At 35.5% G+C, this 25137-nt stretch overlaps 1 protein-coding gene and 1 long non-coding RNA gene across 19 annotated transcripts in view; both read left to right on the top strand.

Annotated features, from left to right (window-relative positions):
* LOC106182076 (protein unc-13 homolog B) overlaps nt 1–18880 on the top strand; it is a 91427-nt gene extending 72547 nt beyond the window's left edge. For 5 of the 18 annotated variants that reach the window (XM_087002222.1, XM_087002221.1, XM_087002234.1 and 2 more), the window contains 22 exons: nt 107–196; nt 412–579; nt 1061–1164; nt 1431–1516; nt 1982–2032; nt 2552–2626; nt 3077–3203; nt 3548–3644; nt 4504–4647; nt 4962–5039; nt 5295–5339; nt 6333–6499; nt 10400–10561; nt 10899–10953; nt 11277–11348; nt 11602–11667; nt 12632–12718; nt 13351–13437; nt 14972–15197; nt 15621–15716; nt 16022–16181; nt 16427–18880. In XM_087002222.1, the coding sequence (XP_086858348.1) occupies nt 107–196; nt 412–579; nt 1061–1164; nt 1431–1516; nt 1982–2032; nt 2552–2626; nt 3077–3203; nt 3548–3644; nt 4504–4647; nt 4962–5039; nt 5295–5339; nt 6333–6499; nt 10400–10561; nt 10899–10953; nt 11277–11348; nt 11602–11667; nt 12632–12718; nt 13351–13437; nt 14972–15197; nt 15621–15716; nt 16022–16181; nt 16427–16718 (2535 nt within the window). In that variant the 3' untranslated portion in view covers nt 16719–18880. The remainder of the gene's footprint in view (nt 1–106; nt 197–411; nt 580–1060; nt 1165–1430; nt 1517–1981; nt 2033–2551; nt 2627–3076; nt 3204–3547; nt 3645–4503; nt 4648–4961; nt 5040–5294; nt 5340–6332; nt 6500–10399; nt 10562–10898; nt 10954–11276; nt 11349–11601; nt 11668–12631; nt 12719–13350; nt 13438–14971; nt 15198–15620; nt 15717–16021; nt 16182–16426) is intronic. The other 13 variants (XM_087002237.1, XM_087002231.1, XM_087002238.1 and 10 more) reach the window with 10 other exon arrangements.
* LOC147764153 (uncharacterized) lies at nt 6688–8909 on the top strand. The gene is made up of 3 exons (XR_015332126.1): nt 6688–6920; nt 8328–8497; nt 8612–8909. It is a non-coding gene; the product is annotated as an uncharacterized LOC147764153 (long non-coding RNA).
* Nucleotides 18881–25137: the final 6257 nt, after the last annotated feature.

Raw genomic sequence — 25137 nt, 5'->3', positions numbered from 1 at the left:
AATAAAGCTGGTGTTGGCATTAGAGTACAATAAGCAATAACAATACTGAGATGTAGGTTTACCGTTTGTGACTTGTGAGGGTAATTCATTGTTTTTATCATTCCAGAATGCATTTCCAGCTTCTGAACAAGCAAGACTTCAGGATCTCAAATCCACAGTAGATCTTCTTACTAGTATAACATTCTTCAGAATGAAGGTAAGAAGGACAGATTTGTTAGCATTCTAATGGAAGATGACACAGACTGAAATATGCACATGTGTTTATGCAATTGAGAAAAAAATTTCTTCTATATCATAATCTCATGGAAGCTCTCATCAGATACAACTTCATGATACTTACATAAAATGATATACATATTTATGAAATATTTCGTTGTTCTGTTATTAATTAATCTCTTGTCTATTCTCTAGGTGCTAGAGTTGGCTAGTCCTCCCCGTGCCAGTGCTGTAGTCAAAGACTGTGTAAAGGCCTGTATGAAGTCCACCTACCAGTTCCTAGTAGACAATTGCTACGAGTTGTACCAGAGAGAGTTCCAGACAGATCCTGCTGAGGAGAAAAACCTGCAGGAACTGCAAGCAGTATGTAGAGTTTACATTAGAATGGTATAATCAGATGGTCTTTTCAAAGATGGAGAAAACTTTCGTCATTTATAAACTTTAATAATATGAACTTGTTAGTTTTCTGAATTGATTTTGAGAAGACTCAATTAGAATGGTTGTATCTGACTTAATTTACTTAATTGTATTAGTTTGACTGCCATTCCATTGCAGAAAATTTGGTTATCTCTAAAACTTTGTTAAGGAAAAGTTATTTTATAAAGCTTAGAACCAGTTCCTTGCATTGATTGAAAATTTAAAAGCGAGGTTGAAACTTTGATTGTTGCGTCCTCTCATTAATACATTAATATTGTAACACTAAAATGTACCAGACAGATATTTAATAGGGTCAAAATTGGGGCTATGTAATATTATAGATTTAGGTTATGATTTCGAACTGAAAAGTTATTGATTTTTTTAAACTTTGATATGACACTTTAGCTGTGACTTTCTTTTATTTTAGGAGGGTCCCAACACCAGAAGTTTAGACTTCTGGCACAAATTGACAGCTTTAATTGTGTCTGTGATTGAAGAAGATAAGAACAGTTACACGCCAGTATTAAATCAGTAAGAAAGCAATTAATATCTTCATTTTGTGAAATTATCAAATATTGTATAAGATACAATGAAAATATACTTAAAACCAGTTTTTCTTTGAAAGAAACAGGGGAGTCTCTGTAATGAACACTTAGAACACTTTACCTAGATAACTGAAACATGATGTAACAAATACCAGGATCTATACAGAGAAATTAAAAAAATGTCTGTGAGGTTTCACATTACCTAAGTGCTGTATCCTTAGGGAACTTACATTTTTCAATTTCATCTTTCAGGTTCCCGCAAGAGTTGAATGTTGGTCAGGAGAGTGCATCTTCTCTATGGGGTCTGTATGCCCAGGACATTAGTTATGCACTACAAGGTAAATACAATGAACACTACTTTTACCCGGTTTGTACAATTCCTGCAGGAAATGTTAGTGCTTTTATCCTTTCAGGGTGATATATTTATATTGAGAAATGAATTTTCTGTGGGATGTTTGAATACTGGTATAGTGGTATTTTCAGCTGTTCAGCTAGTTTCTTTTGTAGTTTGTCTGAAGCGCTATATCTGAAAATAACAAGAAATTTGTATCTTAGAGGTAGACTCGTTATGTAAAAACACTAGTTATATGTGGAGATGATTTTTTAAAGACTTATTATTCCAAATGGTATGTTTGTGAAAATGCCCTTCTAGTTTTTAAGCCATGGGGGAAGGTCACAAAATTGCATATATATTTTTAGCCATTTTCATAAAGAATTCTTACTTTGAATGCAAGTTTTATTCTGTGGATTTTAAAACTTGGCATATTATTCTGAGCAGTCTAGTCACCTTCTTCAATTTCCAGATTGGGCTGAGGAGATAGAAATAAGAAATGCAGAGACTAATAGACGCAGAAGTAATATTTGATATTTCCATGACCCTTATTCCCACATTGTTTTAACATGTTGTCTTCTTTTGTTCTGTCAGTGGGCCTCTGGGCTGCTGCTGTAATCATGATGCTTTTAAACGAGGCATGCTCAGCATAATGGCTAACCCTGCCAACCTGTGTTCAGGCCGTCTTCTTCAGCTATACAAGTTGGGAAAAAAAATGGTTTCCCACGAAGATAGTGAAGAGATGGCTTGATCACCATAATATGGATTATAGATGTGTTTTATCCTTGTACTATTTCATTTTGTTTGTAGATATTGCCTGAACTAGGTCTGCTTATGATATATTGATGTTTGGTAAATGTATAATGCTATTATATATGCGTAGTCGTGGTGGAATGCCCTGGAAAATGTGATACCCTAGATTGATGCATCCAATAACACCTAACCTCCATGTTGTTCAGGTTACATGTAGTTTATTAAATATAATGTAGTTTAAGGCATGATGGTGTTCAGATTACTGTAGCTGAAATGTGTGGTTTTCCAGTTGCTAGTCGTGAGCGTCTGCTGTCTAATCCTTCCCCACGTATTCCATCACCAGGGCGGCAGCACCAGCTAGGAGGTGACTGGTCATGAGTGCAAATGCTTCATATTTAATCATAATTTGCATTTAGTGTCAATCTTTATGTTGTATTGCATTTTATACTGGCTTTTGTGTTTCAGTTGTAGGTTGAATTTATTTATGCTGAATGAGTGTTTATCCATTTTGATGTATGAATAGAATATGTTATTTTGTGTGTATTTTGTACATCTTCTATTTTAGAAACTTTATCATTTTAAAATCTTATTTGACTTTGTTCATCTTTGCATTTTAAGTCTTGTAGTTTCTTCATAATGACTGACAAATTCTGATATTTTTCACCATATCAAAAGAAATGCATCCAGAATACACCCTTTTTATCCCAATATCATTTTAGCTAGTTTTTTTTTTATTCTATTTTACTACATACATTATTAAAATTTTGAGTAACCATTTCTCTTTTCTTACCAAATAAGAAATTTTCATCTTCAGAGCATGAAAAAGAGAGAATATGCAAAAGTTCGGAATACATGAATCTCCACTTTAAAGTGAAGTGGTTCTACAACAAGTATATAGCAGATGTCCCACCCTACAAGGGAACAGTGCCAGCATACCCACAGTATGTATATATATTTGTTAGTTGATTAAAAAAGGATGTATCAGATAAATGATCAAAGAAAATTGCCTTCCAATTTTTTATTGCTGTTTTAGAGGAAATTTTTTTTTTTTTTTTTTTTTTTTTTTTTTTTTTTTTTTTTTTTTGTATAAAAATAGAGCTATTTAAATCTTCACAAACCTTTATTTTTGTCTGTGTGAAAAATGTTTTTTATGTGATGTAATGGACTTGAGGTCTTACTAGTCAGTAAACTTAATAATGTGTGTTAGCGAATGGGTTTCTTAGTTTAAAATGTTTAAGGCCAGCACCTTGTCACAGGCAACTATCATTGCACTCTCTGTCTCCAGGTGGTTTGAACCCTTTGTGATGCAGTGGTTGAATGAAAATGATGAAGTTTCAATGGAGTATTTGCATGGAGCATATGATAGAGATAAAAAGGATGGTGTAAGTACTATCAAGAGTTACCTATGAGCTAAGTTTCATCAAATATTTCATTTTATTCATAAAGCAGGTATTATTCATGCTTCATTATTAATTCTTACATTACAGCATTTTATAATAAAATATATAATTTGCAGCAAGTATGCTGTGTGTTTGAAAACATGGAAGCTTTATTTTAAGTTGATTAAGTAAAAGTTTTTAGTTTGAATTTGTATCATTTTTTTTCACCATATTGGAAATAAACACTTGGATAGATAATGGACACGGGTACAATATTCAGATTTTATTGGAATAGAATAATTGCTCACCATAGCATACGTGACATATTCAACTATCTAACCTAATATTCTTCTGTGCAGTTTCAAAGAGCCTCGGAAGATGTGTATTTCTCAGTCTCTGTGACTGATGTTTTCACCCTTACCCTTAACCCTGCTGTGGAGGTTTTAAAAAACATGCTCGCATCACCTGAATCTCAGCGGAAATACACTCGTAGATTTGCACGGGTAATCAGCCGAGTCTGGTTGGGTGCGGAAGATCTCAGCTTCCTGTGTGAGATACATCAATGTCTGTGTTCACACCAGAACAAACTAAGATCAGAAATAGACAAAATGACATCACCAGATACCTTACCCAATCTCATTGATATTTGATTTTGTGTACTTCCTGGAGAAGTGTCACCAAAACATGATTTTTGCTCAGTTGATGGATTTCACAATTTTTATTTACTATTCACAGCTGGTTGATGTTGATGTATACATACAGGAAGCTGAAGTCTCCTTGACACACCGTGTGTCCTATTTGCAGTGCATATGAAGTTGCTGTGTCTTTTTCTTCTAGTTTGGAACTTTATTTTGCTCTTCAGTTTCAAAAGTCAGCTGAACACTCGCTATTTTCCACTTCGGTCACTGATGTGTTCACGCAGCTGAATCAGTGCTTTGATGTCATCCAGAAGCTAGAGTGTCCAGATCCAGAGTTTGTCAAAAGTTACATGAAACGATTTGCCAAGGTATGAATAGGGAAGAACAATATTGGATGCCTCATATTATAAACTTAGAAGGACATAATTGCATCTTTTTTCACCACTTTCCACTTACATTACTTGGTAGTGTTGAAGTGATTATTTTTATTTATGAATGCAGTGGATTTCCATTATAGCTTATAGATTATTATAGTTTAGTCAATAGTATAATGATAAAACCATAATAGTTAATTCATTTCAAACTGTTTTGTCTTGAACAACTTCATTAACTTCATCGCCATCGATGAAATCTGTGAAAATTGAAAGTTTAAATATTGGTTTTTATCTTTTGCTGTTTTCAGACTGTTAATAAAGTCCTTTTAGCCTATGCAGACATAGTACGGAGGGATTTTGAGAAGTATGTTGCAAGACAGAAAATAGTAAGTACAATGAACATGTATGTTAGTTATGTTTTAAAGTAGGCTTCTTTATGTTTATAGAATTCCCATCAGTATCTTTATTTTGCAACCTTTTTAAGTCCTTTTTTTTCAACATTAAATTATTCAGCCTCCGTGGTCTTTTCTGTTTTGTTTTGTTTGGTTTTGACCTAATTATGATAACATGGGTACATTACTTGTTTCAATGCTTGAGAGTTAATTATTTGCACAATTTGTTTCATTTAAACAAATTTTCAGGACCTACATGAGAAGGACCACTTTAGCCTAGAGGCAATTGGCATGGTAAATAAAAGACTTGTTCCCAAATGGCTAAAGTGTAAATTAGATTGTGGCAACTGCATATTATATTTTAACCAACATTCTCCTGACACAAACTTCTGGTTTGAATATCCTGTAGGTGGTGCTGGTGTGGCAAGAAAGGCTGGCTAGATAGTGGTGTGGGGAAATTTAGTCAAAACTTGAAATTATACCTGTTGTAGTAAGAAGTTTTAAATGACTCTCAGGAGTCAAGTAATGTTACATACATAGACTTGTAGCCTAACAAATATACTTTTAAAAGGCATTTTTTGTGCTAGCCTTTTTGTTATATTTTTATAGATCCCAGTTAGTCCATTACCTTACTAATTTAATCATTAGTTACAGTTATCTCCATCCCCTTTATCCACTTCAAACATTTCATAATTTCCTGACTTTGTTGTTTGTATAATTACCAGCATTGCTGTCTAGCTTATACTGTACAGATATGTGTTTAAGCACACTATACATATTAAAACAAAAATCTTTTGAATTGAATTTTTACCATTATTTGATCACTAGAGAAAACTCTTTCAGCACATTTCTTTTGAAAGAATGTTTATCCACAGTTTTTGGAGATGGCTTTTGTTTGTTTGTTTGATTGCATTTTTGCCAATATTTCCATTGGGTTATATTGCCTGTATTGGTAAACACTGCTTACAAGGTAATGCTGGCTTTGCCAAGTATTGCATTCATTAGCATGGTTTGAATTGCAAACGCCTGTTTTGATTTATTTTCTTTTAAATTTATGGTTAGGGGGTTTAGGGCTGATGCATGTTTAACTTTTTATCTCTTTAATTTTCTTAGTTTTTACAGTATGTACAGTGTATGTGAGAAGCACATCTAGATGCCAAAGATTGGTTTCTGAATCCATCTTAATCCTCCACCTCCCCCTCTCAAAAAATAAAACAAAAAAACAAAAAAAAACTTCTTTATAGCATGTGTTATAAGCAGCCTAATGATATTTTTCTGTATTTCCAGGCCTGCATTTTGATGAACAACATCCAGCAGCTCCGTGTCCAGCTGGAGAAGGTGTTTGAGACCATGGGTGGGGAGAAGCTGGATCCCAGTGCAGCAGATATCCTCAAAGAGTTGCAGCAGAAACTGAATGGAGTGTTAGATCAGCTCAGTGCAATATTTGCCAGCAGGTAAGTTCAGGGGGAGGCTGGAAGGACCAGCTCAGTTCAATATTTGGTGAAATGTTAGTGCAGAGGGGTGATACTGGAATAGCTCTTCTTTTACTTGTTGTAAGTCTGATTATAAGCACTTGTGCAGATTTACTTCATATCACTCACTCAAACATGCATTCACCCATGCACTTGTGCCTGATCACACATAAACCTTGGACCTAACTAGAGAAGGACAAGTAACGCGGAGAAAGATCAAAGGATAATCGGCTTAGTGCGAGCTCTTCGCGAAACGATGTGCGTTCGGATCACGTGACCTCCCGTACAGGTAGCGAGCATATCGCGGCTGTTGATGACTTTTTGTGTCATTTGGACAGGTAGCTGGTGATAACGCGAGGAAAACGTTCGGGTGGATGAGTCAAGACACTTATAGAGATAAAATGTAAGTACAATTTCTTTTGCTATTTTGGATGCTAGATGAGAATAAGGTATGTTTGTTCATGGAGGAATTCAAAATGCCCAATATGGTGAAGGCAATCGTGTTTGTTGCCGTAATTGAGTGTTTAAAATTGTACAACTGCAGTGTCGAATACTTGTCTTTAGCTATGATCCGATAGAAAAATATTTCTAGTCTCGAAATTTTACCTCTGTGTAAAGGATTAGCCTTAGATGCGGCAATAACTTAACCTCAAATCGTGTTTTGAATTAAAATGACGCAATTCCTCTCCGATTTATTCGACTCGCCGACATCGTTTTAGGTCTGGTATTTTTTTACCTACGGTTTAGATAAAGGTGCCATCAACACCGCTGTGTACTTTATGTATAGGTTTATGTTACTTGCTTAAGTGAGCCCGAATTATGGAATGATAATTAATATTTTTAACTCTTAATATGGGCTCTCGTTGCAACATGACACCACACATGCAATTGTGACACACAAAAACGCACCTGTGATCCTTTTAATATCCTTTTATCAAAGTTGACATTAACACTGCTCTGAAGTATATATATATTTACACATTACCGGCTACAGTCAGCTCCGGTCTGAGAATGATAATTATTATTTTTCTAACTCTCAATATGGGCTATCATTGCAATATGGCACCACCCATGCAATTGCGACATATAAAAACGCACCTGTGATCCTTTTAATATCCTTTTATCAAAGTTGACATTAACACTGCTTTAAAGTATATATATATTTACACATTACCGGCTACAGTCAGCTCCGGTCTGAGAATGATAATTATTATTTTTCTAACTCTCAATATGGGCTATCATTGCAATATGGCACCACACATGCAATTGTGACACACAAAAACGCACCTGTGATCCTTTTAATATCCTTTTATCAAAGTTGACATTAACACTGCTTTAAAGTATATATATATTTACATATTACCGGCTACAGTCAGCTCCGGTCTGAGAATGATAATTATTATTTTTCTAACTCTCAATATGGGCTATCATTGCAATATGGCACCACCCATGCAATTGCGACATACAAAAACGCACCTGTGGGCCTTTTAATATCCTTTTATCAAAGTTGACATTAACACTACTCTGAAGTATATATGTATATTCACATGACCGGCTGAAGTCTGCTCCAGTTTGAGAATGATAATTAATAGTTTTTCATTTTTAAATTGGATTCCCTAAACAGAATAAAGACGACTGACAAACACCCTCATTGGTCTTATAGTGAAAGTGTATATGTGGACATGTACACATGCAAAGTGCATGATTATATTTACTTGGGTAATGGTCATAAAAGTAGATCTTGATCACATTTGTGATAAGAGTCTCACCTCTGAAATTGCCTTGCTACATTGCATTATCTTGTTATCAGGTGCTTGAAATCTTTGAAATAATCCTGAGACATGCCTTTGGATAACACCTAGCTGGCTTTATCAAATCATCAAAGGGCCTGACGGTTTAGTTACCTGGCTGATAATGATCTAGAAAATCCATGCCTAACAAGGGAAGTAAATTTAACTAGAGGGAAAATCTACCTGACAGGTAGAATCATGAGATGCATTTGATAAGGCTGTGGCTCAAATGTCCAAGTAGAAGTAAAAAAGGCAATTGTCATTTATAGTAGTTTGTGATAAAAACATTCTTATTCTCTTCCAGATTCTCTCCACAAAATGCCGGAAAGTTAAAATTGGACAATGCACCATTGCCCAAGAGGAGACGCACTAATTAAACATTTGGACAATAATTCACATAGGTCAATAAGAAATTAGTTTATACCTTTTATAAATAAGTTAATACTACTCGTGATACAAATAGGAAAGAACTCCAACATGACTTTCACAAAAAGAGACAAGACAAGAAAACTGCACATGTATTGTATATTCATCATCACTAGCTTTGTAACAAGCATTTTTAATGTTTACTTTTTTAATAATAAATATTGGAATGTACTCAAGTTGCTTTATATTTGCTATCTTATAATGAAAAAAATGAAATGTAAAAACATGGATTATACGTTTAGACAGTTTTTTCTTGCTTGATTGAAATTGCATATTCAATTACCTCAGAATACACTAACTACAGGTTTAAAAAATCTGATCCTGATAAAATTCATACTCACATTTGACTTTGACCCTCTTGCAGTGAAATGCGTCTTATTTGTCAAATCTTTTATTATTATAATATATTAAGTTGTGTAAAAAAAAAAAAAGGAAGTGAAAAGAAATAAAAAGAAGATTTTTTATGTCAAATATATGCATTTTTTATTACCATAAGATCAGTATTGGTGAAATTAATCTCATATTGTAAACGGGTAACCTTTAATGAAAAATAAAACGAAATATAAATGAAAGATAGTTGCTGACTGAAAAACCAAATATTATGAATACTTATAGTAAGTTCTTGAATTATGACTGCTTTTCAGTTACTGAAAACAGAAAGCCATATTTTGGTACCTGGTGTATTATTTTCTACCAAACTAATACAACAAATCTGACTTTTAAATAACTAATTAAAATTAATGTAAACCTAGATGAAATTTCTAATTAAGATCTTAATTGCTAAGTGAAAAAACCCAAATGTTATAAATGCACAAGATCATACTGTCTGTTTGTTGAAAATCTAGGTAATAATTCAAGCTGTAATTCTACTCTTACTTTTGAGAGACTTTCTCAATCCTTTTTCTTTCGTAGATGCAGACACAGATTCTTGGTACTTTTCTTTAAGCTGTCTGCGAAATGAGTGGCCCCTAATGGTAATATATAATTTCACAAACATGCTAAAAAGGTCCATTTTTAATTTGTCTGATTCACCAGCAGTCAGTTCTTGTGTAAATTTGATTGATCTTCCGGGGTGTCACAGCTACTGGTGCACGTAGGAATGAGATTTCCGGTCGTTGGGTGCGTATTTCTGTCCTGTCAGAGACTACCTCACGGGCAGAAAAAGACAGCAGGTATTGAAGACAAACTTCACACCCCGTTTTTATGAGGTAACGGGGAAAATGCCGAAAACCCCTCAATAAATTTCCACGTGTTGACGGAAACCTGTGTGCTCGCAACTGCAAGATGGCGGCAATGCTGTATCATAGCAACCACGAGGGACTGCGAGAATTTGCGTGATCAATGCAGAGAAACAATAGAAATGCACTGAAGCACAGCGCGCGCTACCTTGATAATAAGCTGTTCAGATGCCCGTGGAGCTATCAAAACAGATTATGTGAGACAATAGGCGAATGTTTACCCGAACGCACATAGCTTCAAAGGAAGATGCCGCGTTACTTGTCCTTCTCTATTTAGGTCCATGCATAAACATACACCGTGATTGATTGGAATATGATATAACTATATGTAAAGATTTTATTATGTCAAACTTTTAATTTCTATAAGGTTCATCATGAAAATCATATATTCTGTATAATATGTTATATGTCATTCTTAATTCTTCCAGCCTTGAACCTCAAATCCATGTCAGTATGCAGCAGCTGGCATCCCTGCTGGCCAAGGTGAAGGGGGCTGGTCAGGTGTCCCTCAGCCAGTCAAGCCAGAGGACAGCTGTCCAACAGGAGTCAGAAATGGTTCTCACGCCTCTCATGGACTTTTTAGATGGGAGGTAGGCCTGTAGGAAATAAGTGAGGCCCATAGTCAAGGGGGGGGGGGAGAATATTTCTCAAGTTCAGTCAATTGAGGGGATGAAAAGGTTCACTTTTTCAGAAAGAGAACCTCCCTCTCTGTGGAATTGCTGGCTACAGGCCTGTAATTTCAGTCTTCATTCTCAACATAATGGTTATCAAACATGTTATGAAATCCACCCCAAAAGTGGTGTTCTTTGAATTTTTTTTTAGGTGCATTGTTCTTGCATCATTTACAAAAAATTGTTTTTTGTATCTGTTGGGTCATTTTTGCTAAAAATTCTGAAATGAATGCTAATATATTTTTCTTGTTTTCAGTTTGGCTATGTTTGCTCAGCTGTGTGAGAAGACAGTGCTCAAACGGGTTCTCAAGGTAAATCATCCCAAATTATGTCAATTCTATACTAGGGGCAGATCCAGGCCGGGATATTTTCTGACAGTCTTCCAAATTATCTATATTGATTCATCCTTCATTTTTGACCGTCTTCCAGCAGAAAAAAATTAGATACATGTCAGTGTAAACTTGAAAATCTGACCGTCTTCCAGAAGACCCAGAAGACGGCCTAAATCTGTCCCTGTATATTGTTCCTTTCTCTTATATGAATAAAGTTATATTTTTCACATATATTGCCAAGATCTCACAGATCACAACTAATTTAACAAGTTAGTCATATCTGCAAATTTCATTGATTTCAGGAACTTTGGAAGATTGTGATGAGTACAATGGAAAAGACTGTAGTGTTACCGCCTCTGTCAGATCCTAGACAGGTTAGTTACTTTTAATAATCTATGGGTTTTAATAGTCACCCTCTCAAATTACAGGTGATCACAACTTGCTATTATGCACCAGTAAATCTAACTTTGAAGACAGTCCTTAATTCTGTACTGTGCTTACACTTAACATAATTTGGATAAAACAATATAATTACATGGAAGTCTTGCTGGACTTAGCTGCATGGGTCTTTAGGTAATGCTTATATGAACTAATCCAATCACTCTGTTGCCATTGACTAACTTATAGGGTGGCAGGAGAAGTAAATTTAAGCTGATGTCCAATCAGGCCAACGACACCTTACACCCTATGATGGTAAGCTGGTGCTGTAGACACAAGTCATACAGGTGCCTCTGATGGCAAACTTGAGGCTTTTAGCCTAGGAGCTGCTGGAGCTCCCTTTTTCAGGAGCAGCTTTTTTATTTGAATGCACCCATGGGATTTCAATTTCCAGGGCTGAGGGCATGTTACTTTAGGGACCATTCCCAGACCTTATCATACTAACTGTGGATCAATCTATATCTGAGGGGATTCTCGCTAAACTGCAATCGATTTAAGTGGCTTAGATGTATGTCACACCTACTGAAGCTTCTAGGGGGTAATTAATTATCATTTAGCAGCTTCAGTATGCATGCCAGACATCTAAGCATGATTAAGTTGAAATCAATTTAGCGAGAAACCCCTGGGAGATAGATTGATGTAGGTATGGGAGCCCAGTCTTAGGCCCCATTCAGAATACGGAACTAACTTGTCTTAGGGTCAAATATGGCAACCCACGACAAAGCTTGCCATCTGATCTGCTAATAGACACTGAAGTATTCAAGTGGGTTGGCCATATTTGATCCTTGGACTAGTTAGTCCCCTAATCTGAATGGGGCCTTAGGATATACTTTGGTAGCAATAGGGCTAGTATAAGGGAAGCTTTCACTTCAATGCTGGGAGTTTTGTAGTTCCATTATAACTGATTGGGAATAGCATCTGAAATGAGAACTGTCAGAACTTCATTGGTGCATTGTGCAAAAATTTGGTAAAATGTAATCTTTTGTTTCATGGATACCCAGTGTACCTGAATTTGGGATCTTTGTGAAAAAAGTTATATTTGACAGTACTGATTTTGGACAAGATAGAATGACTGGCTTTCAGCTCTGCTGACTACCTGATTGTTTCATTGCAGGTGCTCCTCATTCTTACCCATACTAGCTTCTGCAGATTGAAGCTATCTAGCAATGATATATAATAATAAAGCTTATATATAACATCCATCAACTACTTTTTCCAGCTTTTTCCTCTCCCTGGCAATGCACAAGCAAAGATTGAGGATGTTTCTTCCAAAGTTCTCAACCGCATGCCTGTTAAATACCTACAGGTGAAGGTCTACAGGGTGGCAGTTTCACAGAAAAACAAAGATCACTTCACTTTAAGGATACACAAAAGAATATATCTTGTGTATTCATTTATTCCAAAAAGAAAGAAAAAGATGAAGCCATGATTTGTGAAGTGATCTTAGTTTTTCTTGTACATTGTAGTAAACTTTATCAGTATAGTTGTTGTCTTTGTCTAAGGGTGTATTTTTGTGTTGTATTTTTGAACGACAGCTTTATATTTTGTATGTCATATTTAGTGTTAGTAAGCTGGGAAATTTTCACAGTATGATTGTTTCTGGATGCCGTCTACTTCAGTCAAGATTTTTTTTTTACTCTGTTTTCCTTACAGCTTCAACATTTTCTTTTTGATTCACTCTGATTGATGATAACTACCTATCTTTGTTAAATTGTTGTATTTCTATTCTTTCTTATTTCAGTTTTAAGCTTTTTTTTTTGGACCACTGGTACTGCAGTCTTTTTCAGCTTTAAGTTCTATTTTATGTCATTGAGAAAAAATCTGCATCAACTCTGCAGCAATGACACCTAGCTAAACTCTCACATTTCCCTCCAAGATGAAGGATGCCCTTGGCTCTCTAGCCTACTTTTACTTTCACTCTGTGCTTGCTTCTTTCAGTTGTTTCCTCTGCCTGCCACTGCACAAAGTAAGATGGGTGATGTCTCCCGTAAATTCCTCAACCACATGCCTATGTCTGTGATCCAGGTGATGACAGATCATTCCAACTTTGCATGTGGGATATAGCCTATAGAACTAGAGCTTTGTCTGGAGGCAGCCATGTTTGTTACTATTACTCCACCCCTCACCGTTTCCCATAAAACTAACATGTGTAGGATTGAGGCTGTATTAATGGAATCACCAGCATGTTAAAATTGTTTATCTGTTGCTGCACTGACATTAGATAAGATACATGGGTGTTCATTTGTTTTTTTCTGAGACACCTAGGCTGTATAAAAAGTGATGATTGTGTAAAATTTGGCAGTTTTTTTCCTCCCACTGTTCTGGCAAAGCTTTAATTTATTATTTTTTAATTATGTAAGACTAGGAAATCCCCCTTTCAATGTTGATACTGCAGTGGGGGTGTTAATCATTCCACCCACTTGATTCTGTTAAAAACTGTCTTCTTTTGTTGATAAATGTGGTTAGTCAATGTTCATTATGGTAATGTGGTTAGTCAATTGATAAATTAATAGGAATCAAACACAGTTAATTGTGATCTCCCTAGGCTATACACAGGGATGAATTCCCCATGACCTGTAGATCTACCTTTTACTAATAACAATAATACATGTTATATTATAGAACAGTGCATGACTGTCTAAATTTGTTTAATGGAACTGTTTTTATAAGAATCAAATCACCCACCCTACCCAGTTTTCCTTGAATTTGATCATCATGGTTTGCTCTTAAGCCTCTGACAAAGAGCTCAAACATACATGTATAATTACACAATTCTTAGAATATTATCTGTGGGTTTTCTCCCAATTCTTCTCTTTTTCTCACTTAAATGATGAAATGTTAATAGTTCTGTCACGGTAGCATTTTTCATCCACAGATGCGTGTACATTTCCCAGCTTTTTGCATTGTGCATGTTTTCAGTGCAGCTTCATGTTTATATGTATGTACTGTATTGGAAGTATGATTGCGTTGTTTATTGGTAACAATGTTGTTTGTCATAGCTCTTACTGCCTATATTCTATCTATATTAACTTATTGATGTTGCTCTTTGTTAATATTTTGTTATTTTTGTGTGTATTTTTGTAGATGCCTCATAATGCACATTTGATTTGTATGTCTTTATTTCTTTTATTGTTTTTAGCAGATGCATCTATGAAAGTATGTTGGTCACAATATCAATAGACCTAATCATGACAAAAATGTATTTGAAAGTGTTTTGCATGTATGTTTAGATACAATGATTGTCTGTTTTGGTGTACAGTTATTGAAATGATATAAAGTGAAGTGTAAAAAATCTTTATGGATTGTCAATGTTGAATAATGTTAATGTTGAATAATGTAGCAAGTTACCATGTCTAAGTGTTATTAATGCAATTACAGTTTTTCATTTTTTTAAAATATATTAACACAATGCTATATCATCAAAAAATATTTGTAATATATAACTGTTGTGTGCTCAGACCTTGCAGTTTTTTATTATTTTTATTATTATTATTTCTTTTATTATAAAGTTTTTAATACAAGAAGTCCCTTTAAATGCTGTACATTCCCCACTTGCCAGGATATGTCCAAAGAGGCGGAGAAGAACCTGAGTCTGAAGCAGTGTGCAGTGCTGGACATGGCCCTGGACACCATCAAGCAGTACTTCCATGCTGGTGGTAATGGCTTGAAGAAGACCTTCCTAGAGAGAAGTGCCGAGCTCCAGTCTCTGAGATATGCTCTGTCTCTGTACACACAGACCACAGACACTCTCATCAAAACATTTGTCAGCACGCAGAGACAACAAGGTAGAGGGGAAGATTTTGTTTGACGGAAATGCACTTCTAAAGTGCTGTGCAAAAAATTGTCTTCTTGTTTTGCAACATGTCATTGTGTATTATTAAGCCTCTCTGAATACACACAAAATCAGGGCATATAAAAAAGCTCAGTACCTGCGTCATATTTTATGGGCACATTTGGGACAAAAAAAAAAAAAGCCAAGACATATTTAATCCGTAAACATATAATTTTGAGTGTACTGTGTGTAAAATAGACAAAATGTCATGACTCACCAACCTACTTGCATATTTTTAGTTTAAGAGTTCACTCCCACCCTCCTTTCTAGTAAAAATGTCAAATAAATCTCACCATAAGTGCAGCAGCATCATATGAAAGCTATTCACATATAACAGAGGTAGCTAAGGTTAAGCTTAAAGTACATTGTATTTCAGATCATCCCAGTGTGGAAGAGCCGGTAGGAGAGGTGTCTATCCAGGTAGACCTGTTCACACACCCAGGAACTGGGGAGCACAAAGTCACTGTAAAAAGTAGGTGGCACTGCAAGCATTTCTGCTGGTTAAACCATCTGCAGTTGTGATGAGTAGGGACACAGAGCTTGCAGAACTTGCTTCACTTGAATTAGGAAATTTATAGAATGTCACTCTCTACTTAAAGCACTTGAAAGAAATGTTTTAGTATTTTATTTGGGAAGGTTTATGATAAAGACGGATACAAAATTTAAATAGGTCATAAAATGTATCTACCAATGATGATTTTATTGGTTTGATACTGGTGTATGATTGTTGCCATTGAATTTGATGAATCTGTAAGACTGTTATTTTCATTGCTTCAGTTGTGGCAGCTAATGACTTGAAGTGGGAGACAACAGGAATGTTTCGTCCCTTTGTAGAGGTGAACCTTATTGGCCCCCACATCAGTGATAAGAGACGTAGACATGCTACCAAGTCAAAGAGCAACAACTGGTCTCCTAAGTTCAATGAAACATTCCACTTGTAAGTTTTTTAGTTATTTTGATATTTTATTTTTCATTATGTCCATTCTTCCCTCTGTGAATGATGAATAATTCAAGTACATAGCAAACATGTACACATAGGTTTAACAGTACACACTGCATATGGTATAGGATGTTTTTACATTTTGAATTGTTGTAAGTTCTTGAACTCTAGGAAGAAGCAGTGTTTGCTTATAAACTCTTAATTTCCAACTTCTTAAATCAGCCTGTTTCATTTTGTTTCAGCATTCTCAGCAATGAAGATGAGCCAGATGCCTACGAATTACATATCTGTGTGAAAGACTACTGTTTTGCCCGTGATGATAGACTAATTGGCGTTGCTGTGATGCAGTTAAAAGACATTCAAGAGAAGGGCAGCTGTGCGTGCTGGTGTTCGCTGGGACGCAGAGTCCAGCTGGACGAGACTGGATGGACAATCTTACGCATTTTGTCTCAAAGAACCAATGATGAAGTGGCAAAAGAGTTCGTGAAACTGAAATCTGAGTGTAGATCTCAAGAAGAAGTCACACAGACATGATGACTGAAGTCTGTTGCTGTCCTGTGCACATGTTGTTCTGTAATAAAGTAGTACACTGTAGTTTGAGACAATCTGTGTTTTGTATATTTTCCCAGCGTTCTATGCAGTCTGATTCTAGGGATGCGGAAAGCTGAATGACTTCTGGAAGAGATTGTTCGACTAGTGCAGTTTTGCAAATTTTGTGTGTTGATAACTTCAGATGATTTTGGCTTCAACCTATGGAATATATATTTTTTTTCATCCAGTTTTAAATCTCGTTTTGTATTTTTTCAGCTGTATATTCAGTGCTTTTCTTTTTGCATCTAAATACCTAATTGCATTGGGTTTTGGGCTATTTAAACTAAATGTATTTCTTACCAAAGTACCTTGATAGATTATTTTTTAAAAAATTGCATTTAATCTGTACATATGTTTAGCTATTGTAACACTTGCCCATTCCTTTTGTATACTGTATGTACATACACACCACAGCTTTCATATTCACATATTAATCATTATTTAAACAGATTGAAGGTGTCTGGTTGAAGGGACACCACAAGAGTCTGATCAAGTAGCTTAATTCTTTGTTCATTTATTGTATGCTTTATGTAAGAAATATTCAGATAAATGTCAACAGACTTCATATGTACAGTTTTATACCACCTGGTCTGATTATGATACATGTTCGTGTACAGTAATGGGACTATTTGCTGTGAAAATTTTGCACCTCAGTGATATTTGAATACTCTTGTATTACTTCACATTGAAAAATTTATTAAATATGGTAGGGAGTTTTCAGTAGAGCAGAAAAAGAAACTAGGTGCCTCAGCACAGTGACTAATAGTTACTGTCACATAGTGTACAAGTCATGGGCTAAAATATTCTTGTGATTTTTGCACCTTGATTGGTATTGTGGGAGTTTGATCAGTTACCATACCACTGTGTCATTTTGATTGGGTTAAGTTGGTTGTAATTTCTTATTATTGTTTTTCAAGAATTTCCTTGTTGGCTTTTAAAGGCAGTCCAGTTCATGTAGTGCTTTGGTAGGCATAATAAGAATGCGACAGCTGACATTGGCATTTTCATTTGTAAACTACTTTTGATTGATATATTTTGTTAGGCATTTTTGTTGTAAATCTGACCTGGTTACTGTTATGGTGAACAATTACAATGTTTAAACATACAGTGCTTAAAATGCTTATATAATATTAAGTATTCGAACTAAATGTTTGTTACTAAGCCCCACACAAAATACCACTATAATAGTTAAAAATTGGCATGTAGAGACATGGTGGTTTTTGAAATCGGAAAAATCAGCAAGATTTAGTCTTTTTTCCTAATTGTTTTCATATAAAATTCCCAACTGGTATCTCCAGTTCCAACTAGTCTCTTAATTGCAGTGATACTAGCTAGTCTCAGAGTTGTGCAAGTGGTTTTCTAGAAGTACATAAGTTAAATGGGATTTTTTACAGCATTTAGAAAATGATGTCCAAGTTGGAGGAGTGTTATATTCAGTATTAGGCATGCTTTGTGTAGGAAAGATGGACTTGGATATAAGAACAATAAAATAATAAGTATAAGGAAAGTGACCCACCTTTGGAATCTCAACCATATCCTCTCAGGTCTCTGGTAAAACACACTAATTTCTGTCAGATATTTTCATTTAGAACATGTTGGATCATTCAGTTTTAAAATGTTAACTTCTTTTTCCAGTTTATTAGCTATGTTTAATTTAGGTTCACTAAGGATGTATAGGAGTTTGTTTACAGGAAGGAAGAAAAATATTTAATTGCAAAGCTTTTATATGACTTCTCAGTATCACCTCATTTAACTTTGTACGAGTTATCACATCACATTTGTGGCAAGGCAGGGAGGACTGCATTTATAGGAAGGATAATAAGTTTCACTTTTCATTTGATGTTTAATTCAGTTTCATAACTTACATGTACTTTGCTTCTTCTAGTCGCAAATGGACTCCAAAGAGATGACTTAATGTGTATAAGCATTTTGTCTTACCAAGGTGGCAATTTAATTTAATTTGGTGTTTAATTATTTAAGTCTTGAGACACTAAATGAGTCTCTATTGTATTGACATATGTTCTTTATTTTCTGTTCTAATTATTTTAAAAATTTTGCATTGTTAATATATTCCAAACAAAAAATAAAGCCCTTTTTATTACTAACTATAAGTGTTAAAATTATCTATGAAATATTTCTCAGGTGATAGCCCAGAAGAACTAAAGTTAAAATAGCCATGTGTGAGTTTATATCTGGTATTAACTAGACCTATCAGGGTCTGTGGTGCAAATGGCCTTGTTTTGCTAAATAGCAGATGAAGATAATCTAATACCCTATAAGTATTGACTGTATTGACAAAAGCTACCATAAACTTCAAGTCAAGTTCATTCATGTACTAATTTATCTAAAAGAAATTGCAAATTATGGAGCCCTTGCTTTAGGCTCTTATTAATTCCAAGAAATGAGCTAAAAAGAAATAATTATAAATTACCCATTTCATTTCTGTTTTTTCACTTTTTTGATCATATATGCAACCCTGATAGCACGATAAGTAGAAAACTTTTTTCTTTTGGCTTGAAAATTACAGAACTGTTGAATATTCATAATACGCAGGCCAAGTTCGAAAATCAGCATGATCTTGCCATTTTCATAAAAGTTTTTTTCACTTTTTTCAGCATATATGCAACACGGCTAATGCGATAAGTGAACAAGGCAGCAAAGCTGTCAAATGTACAGACAAAAAGCAGAAAATAACAATGCACAAAATAGGCTACTGTCAATTCTGATGCAAAAGTAGATTATGCTTAACTGCAAATTCAACATCAAATTTTAATTATGCTCAACAGGTAATACCATTGTAAGTAAAATGTGTAATAAGCATAAGGCTTCAGGTCCATGGGAGTTCAAGTTCACACTTTGAAAATGCCAGTATGAGAAAATTGAAAATTTCACACAAAATTGCATAAATTCAATAATAAATGATAACCCAATTGAGATGGCTTCCTAATTTGAACTGAATGCCAATCCTAAAAATCATACTTGTAAGTTAAAAATAATAATAAGTAACACAGTTTTCTTTTCATAATGTTTGTAGTAGCAGTGCAAAAAGTTTTTTTGTCAATTTTGATGTAACATTGGGTAAAATTTGATCTAGGTACAAAGGAATTTTATGGTAAAAGGTCCACTTTTTCAGAAAAAAAAAAAACCCTTTGAAATTGCCGGCTACGGGCCTGGGTAGCTCATCATCTTCTTTATCCTGTAAAAAGAAATGAAAAACAAGATTAGATTTTTTCAATTTACCCATCCCACCACCCCCAAAAAATAAAATTTACTAACCTTAGCTTGGATCAAAGAGTGAACTCCATGTCCAAGTGGGGTTGCTCATCATCTTCTTCGTCCTGTGAAAAGAAATGAAAAACAAGATTAGATTTTTTCAATTTACCCAACCCACCACCCCCAAAAAATGAAATTTACTAACCTTAGCTTGAATCCAAGAGTGAACTCCATGTCCGGGTGGCATCACTCATCATCTTCTTTGTCCTGTAAAAAGAAATAAAAAAACAAGATTAGATGTTTTCTATTCAACCATCCCACCACCCCCAAAAAATAAAATTTACTAACCTTTGCTTGGATCCAAGAGTGAAGTCCATGTCCGGGTGGCGTCACTCATCATCTTCTTTGTCCTGTAAAAAGAAATGAAAAACAAGTTTAGATTTTTTCAATTAACCCATTCCACCACCCCCAAAAAATAAAATTTACTAACCTTTGCTTGGATCCACGAGTGAAGTCCATGTCCGGGTGGCGTCACTCATCATCTTCTTTGTCCTGTAAAAAGAAATGAAAAACAAGATTAGATTTTCTCTATTCACCAATCCCACCACCCCAAAAAAACAAAATTTACTAACCTTAGCTTGGATCCAAGAATGAAGTCCATGTCAGGGTGGGGTCCCTCATCATCTTTTTTTTCCTGTAAAAAGAAATGAAAAACAAGATTAGATTTTTTCAATTTACCCAACCCACCACCCCCAAAAAATAAAATTTACTAACCTTTCCTTGTATCCAAGAATGAAGTCTATGTCAGGGTGGAGTCACTCAATATCGTCTTTCTCCTGTAAAAAGAAAAGAAAAACATGATTAGATTTTTTCAATTTACCCATCCCACCACCCCAAAAAAATAAAATTTACTAACCTATGCTTGGATCCAAGAGTGAAGTCCATGTCCGGGTGGGGTTGCTCATCATCTTCTTTGTCCTGTAAAAAAAGAAATGACAAACAATATTAAATTTTTTTCAATTTACCCATCCCACCACCCCTAAAAAATAAAATTAACTAACCTTAGGTGGGATCCAAGAGTGAAGTCCATGTCCGGGTGGGGTCGCTCATCATCTTCTTTGTCCTGTTAAAAGAAATGAAAAACAAGATTAGATTTTTTCAATTAACCCATCCCACCAACCCCAAAAAATAAAATTTACTAACCTTTCCTTGGATCCAAGAGTGAAGTCCATGTCTGGGTGGAGTCACTCAATATCTTCTTTCTCCTGTAAAATGAAAAGAAAAACAAGATTAGATTTTTTCAATTTACCCAACCCACCACCCCCAAAAAAATGAAATTTACTAACCTTTTCTTGGATCCAAGAGTGAAGTCATTGTCTGGGTGGAGTCACTCAATATCTTCTTTCTCCTGTAAAAAGAAAAGAAAAACAAGATTAGATTTTTTCAATTATCTCATCCCACCACCCCCAAAAAATAAAATTTACTTACCTTAGTTGGGATCCAAGGGTGAAGTCCATGTCCGGGTGGGGTCGCTCCTCATCTTCTTTGTCCTGTAAAAAGAAATGAAAAACAAGATTAGATTTTTTCAATTTACCCAACCCACCACCCCCCAAAAATGAAATTTACTAACCTTAGCTGGGATCCAAGGGTGAAGTCCATGTCCGGATGGGGTCGCTCCTCATCTTCTTTGTCCTGTAAAAAGAAACGAAAAACAAGATTAGATTCTTTCAATGTACCCATCCCACCACCCCCAAAAAATAAAATTTACTAACCTTTGCTTGGATCCACGAGTGAAGTCCATGTCCGGGTGGCGTCACTCATCATCTTCTTTGTCCTGTAAAAAGAAACGAAAAACAAGATTAGATTCTTTCAATGTACCCATCCCACCACCCCCAAAAAATAAAATTTACTAACCTGAGCTGGAATCCAAGAGTGAAGTCCATGTCCGGGAGGGGTTGCTCATCATCTTCTTTGTCCTATAAAAAGAAATGAAAAACAAGATTAGATTTTTTCTATTCACCAATCCCACCACCCCCAAAAAATAAAATTTACTAACCTTTGCTTGAATCCAAGAGTGAAGTCCATGTCCAGGTGGCATCACTCTTCATCTTCTTTGTCCTGAAAAAAGAAATAAAAAAACAAGATTAGATTTTTTCAATTTACCCATTCCACCACCCCAAAAAAATAAAATTTACTAACCTTTGCTTGGATCCAAGAGTGAAGTCCATGTCCGGGTGGCGTCACTCATCATCTTCTTTGTCCTGTAAAAAGAAATGAAAAACAAGATTAGATTTTCTCTATTCACCAATCCCACCACCCCAAAAAAATAAAATTTACTAACCTTAGCTTGGATCCAAGAGTGAAGTCCATGTCCAAGTGGGGTCCCTCATCATCTTTTTTGTCCTGTAAAAAGAAATGAAAAACAAGATTAGATTTTTTCAATTTACCCAACCCACCACCCCCCAAAAATAAAATTTACTAACCTTAGCTGGGATCCAAGGGTGAAGATTATGTCTGGGTGGAGTCACTCAATATCTTCTTTCTTCTTTAAAAAGAAAAGAAAAACAAGATTAGATTTTTTCAATTTACCCATCCCACCACCCCGAAAAAATAAAATTTATTAACCTATGCTTGGATCCAAGAGTGAAGTCCATGTCCGGGTGGGGTCGCTCATCATCTTCTTTGTCCTGTAAAAAGAAATGAAAAACAAGATTAGATTTTTTTCAATTAACCCATCCCACCAACCCCAAAAAATAAAATTTACTAACCTTTCCTTGGATCCAAGAGTGAAGTCCATGTCTGGGTGGAGTCACTCAATATCTTCTTTCTCCTGTAAAAAGAAAAGAAAAACAAGATTAGATTTTTTCAATTTACCCAACCCACCACCCCCAAAAAATGAAATTTACTTACCTTAGCTGGGATCCAAGGGTGAAGTCCAAGTCCAGGTGGGGTCGCTCCTCATCTTCTTTGTCCTGTAAAAAGAAATGAAAAACAAGATTAGATTTTTTCAATTTACCCAACCCACCACCCCCAAAAAATGAAATTTACTAACCTTAGCTGGGATCCAAGGGTGAAGTCCATGTCCGGGTGGGGTCGCTCCTCATCTTCTTTGTCCTGTAAAAAGAAATGAAAAACAAGATTAGATTTTTTCAATTATCTCATCCCACCACCCCCAAAAAATAAAATTTACTAACTTTAGCTGGGATCCAAGGGTGAAGTCCATTACCGGGTGGGGTCGCTCCTCATCTTCTTTGTCCTGTAAAAAGAAATGAAAAACAAGATTAGATTTTTTCAATTTACCCATTCCACCACCCCCAAAAAATTAAATTTACTAACCTTTGCTTGGATCCAAGAGTGAAGTCCATGTCCGGGTGCCGTCACTCATCATCTTCTTTGTCCTGTAAAAAGAAATGAAAAACAAGATTAGATTTTTTCAATTATCTCATCCCACCACCCCCAAAAAATAAAATTTACTAACCTTAGCTTGGATCAAAGAGGGAACTCCATGTCCAAGTTGGGTTGCTCATCATCTTCTTCGTCCTGTGAAAAGAAATGAAAAACAAGATTAGATTTTTTCAATTTACCCAACCCACCACCCCCAAAAAATGAAATTTACTAACCTTAGCTGGGATCCAAGGGTGAAGTCCATGTCCGGGTGGGGTCGCTCCTCATCTTCTTTGTCCTGTAAAAAGAAATGAAAAACAAGATTAGATTTTTTCAATTATCTCATCCAACCACCCCCAAAAAATGAAATTTACTTACCTTAGCTGGGATCCAAGAGTGAAGTCCATGTCCAGGTGGGGTCCCTCATCATCTTCTTTGACCTGTAAAAAGAAATGAAAAACAAGATTAGACTCTTTCAATGTACCCATCCCACCACCTCTAAAAAATAAAATTTACTAACTTGAGCTGGGATCCAAGAGTGAAGTCCATGTCCGGGAGGGGTCCCTCATCATCTTCTTTATCAGGTAAAAAGAAATGAAAAACAAGATTAGATTCTTTCAATGTACCCATCTCACCACCTCTAAAAAATAAAATTTACTAACCTGAGCTGGGATCCAAGAGTGAAGTCCATGTCCGGGAGGGGTCCCTCATCATCTTCTTTATCAGGTAAAAAGAAATGAAAAACAAGATTAGATTCTTTCAATGTACCCATCCCACCACCTCTAAAAAATAAAATTTACTAACCTGAGCTGGGATCCAAGAGTGAAGTCCATGTCCGGGAGGGGTCCCTCATCATCTTCTTTATCAGGTAAAAAGAAATAAAAAAACAAGATTAGATTTTCCCACCACCCCCAAAAAATAAAATTTACTAACCTTTGCTTGGATCCAAGAGTGAAGTCCATGTCCGGGTGGCGTCACTCATCATCTTCTTTGTCCTGTAAAAAGAAATGACAAACAATATTAAATTTTTTTCAATTTACCCATCCCACCACCCCAAAAAAATAAAATTTACCAACCTATGCTTGGATCCAAGAGTGAAGTCCATGTCCGGGTGGGGTTGCTCCTCATCTTCTTTGTCCTGTAAAAAGAAATGACAAACACCACCACCCCTAAAAAATAAAATGAACTAACCTGAGGTGGGATCCAAGAGTGAAGTCCATGTCCGGGTGGGGTCGCTCATCATCTTCTTTGTCCTTTAAAAAGAAATGAAAAACAACATTAGATTTTTTTCAATTTTACCAATCCCACCACCCCAAAAAAATAAAATTTACTAACCTTAGCTTGGATCAAAGAGTGAACTCCATGTCCAAGTGGGGTTGCTCATCATCTTCTTCCTCCTGTGAAAAGAAAAAAAAACAAGATTAGATTTTTTCAATTTACCCAACCCACCACCCCCAAAAAATGAAATTTACTAACCTTAGCTGGGATCCAAGGGTGAAGTCCATGTCCGGGTGGGGTCACTCCTCATCTTCTTTGTCCTGTAAAAAGAAATGAAAAACAAGATTAGATTTTTTCAATTATCTCATCCAACCATCCCCAAAAAATGAAATTTACTAACCTTAGCTGGGATCCAAGAGTGAAGTGCATGTCCGGGTGGGGTCCCTCATCATCTTCTTTGTCCTGTAAAAAGAAATGAAAAACAAGATTAGATTTTCTCTATTCACCAATCCCACCACCCCAAAAAAATAAAATTTACTAACCTTAG

This window comes from Lingula anatina, chromosome 1 (assembly GCF_051362555.1).
Source record: "Lingula anatina isolate TDL-2025a chromosome 1, LinAna3.0, whole genome shotgun sequence".
Classification (NCBI taxonomy): domain Eukaryota; kingdom Metazoa; phylum Brachiopoda; class Lingulata; order Lingulida; family Lingulidae; genus Lingula; species Lingula anatina.
The sequence above is the reverse complement of the archived record's forward strand: the minus strand, read 5'-3'. Positions and strand labels throughout refer to the sequence as shown.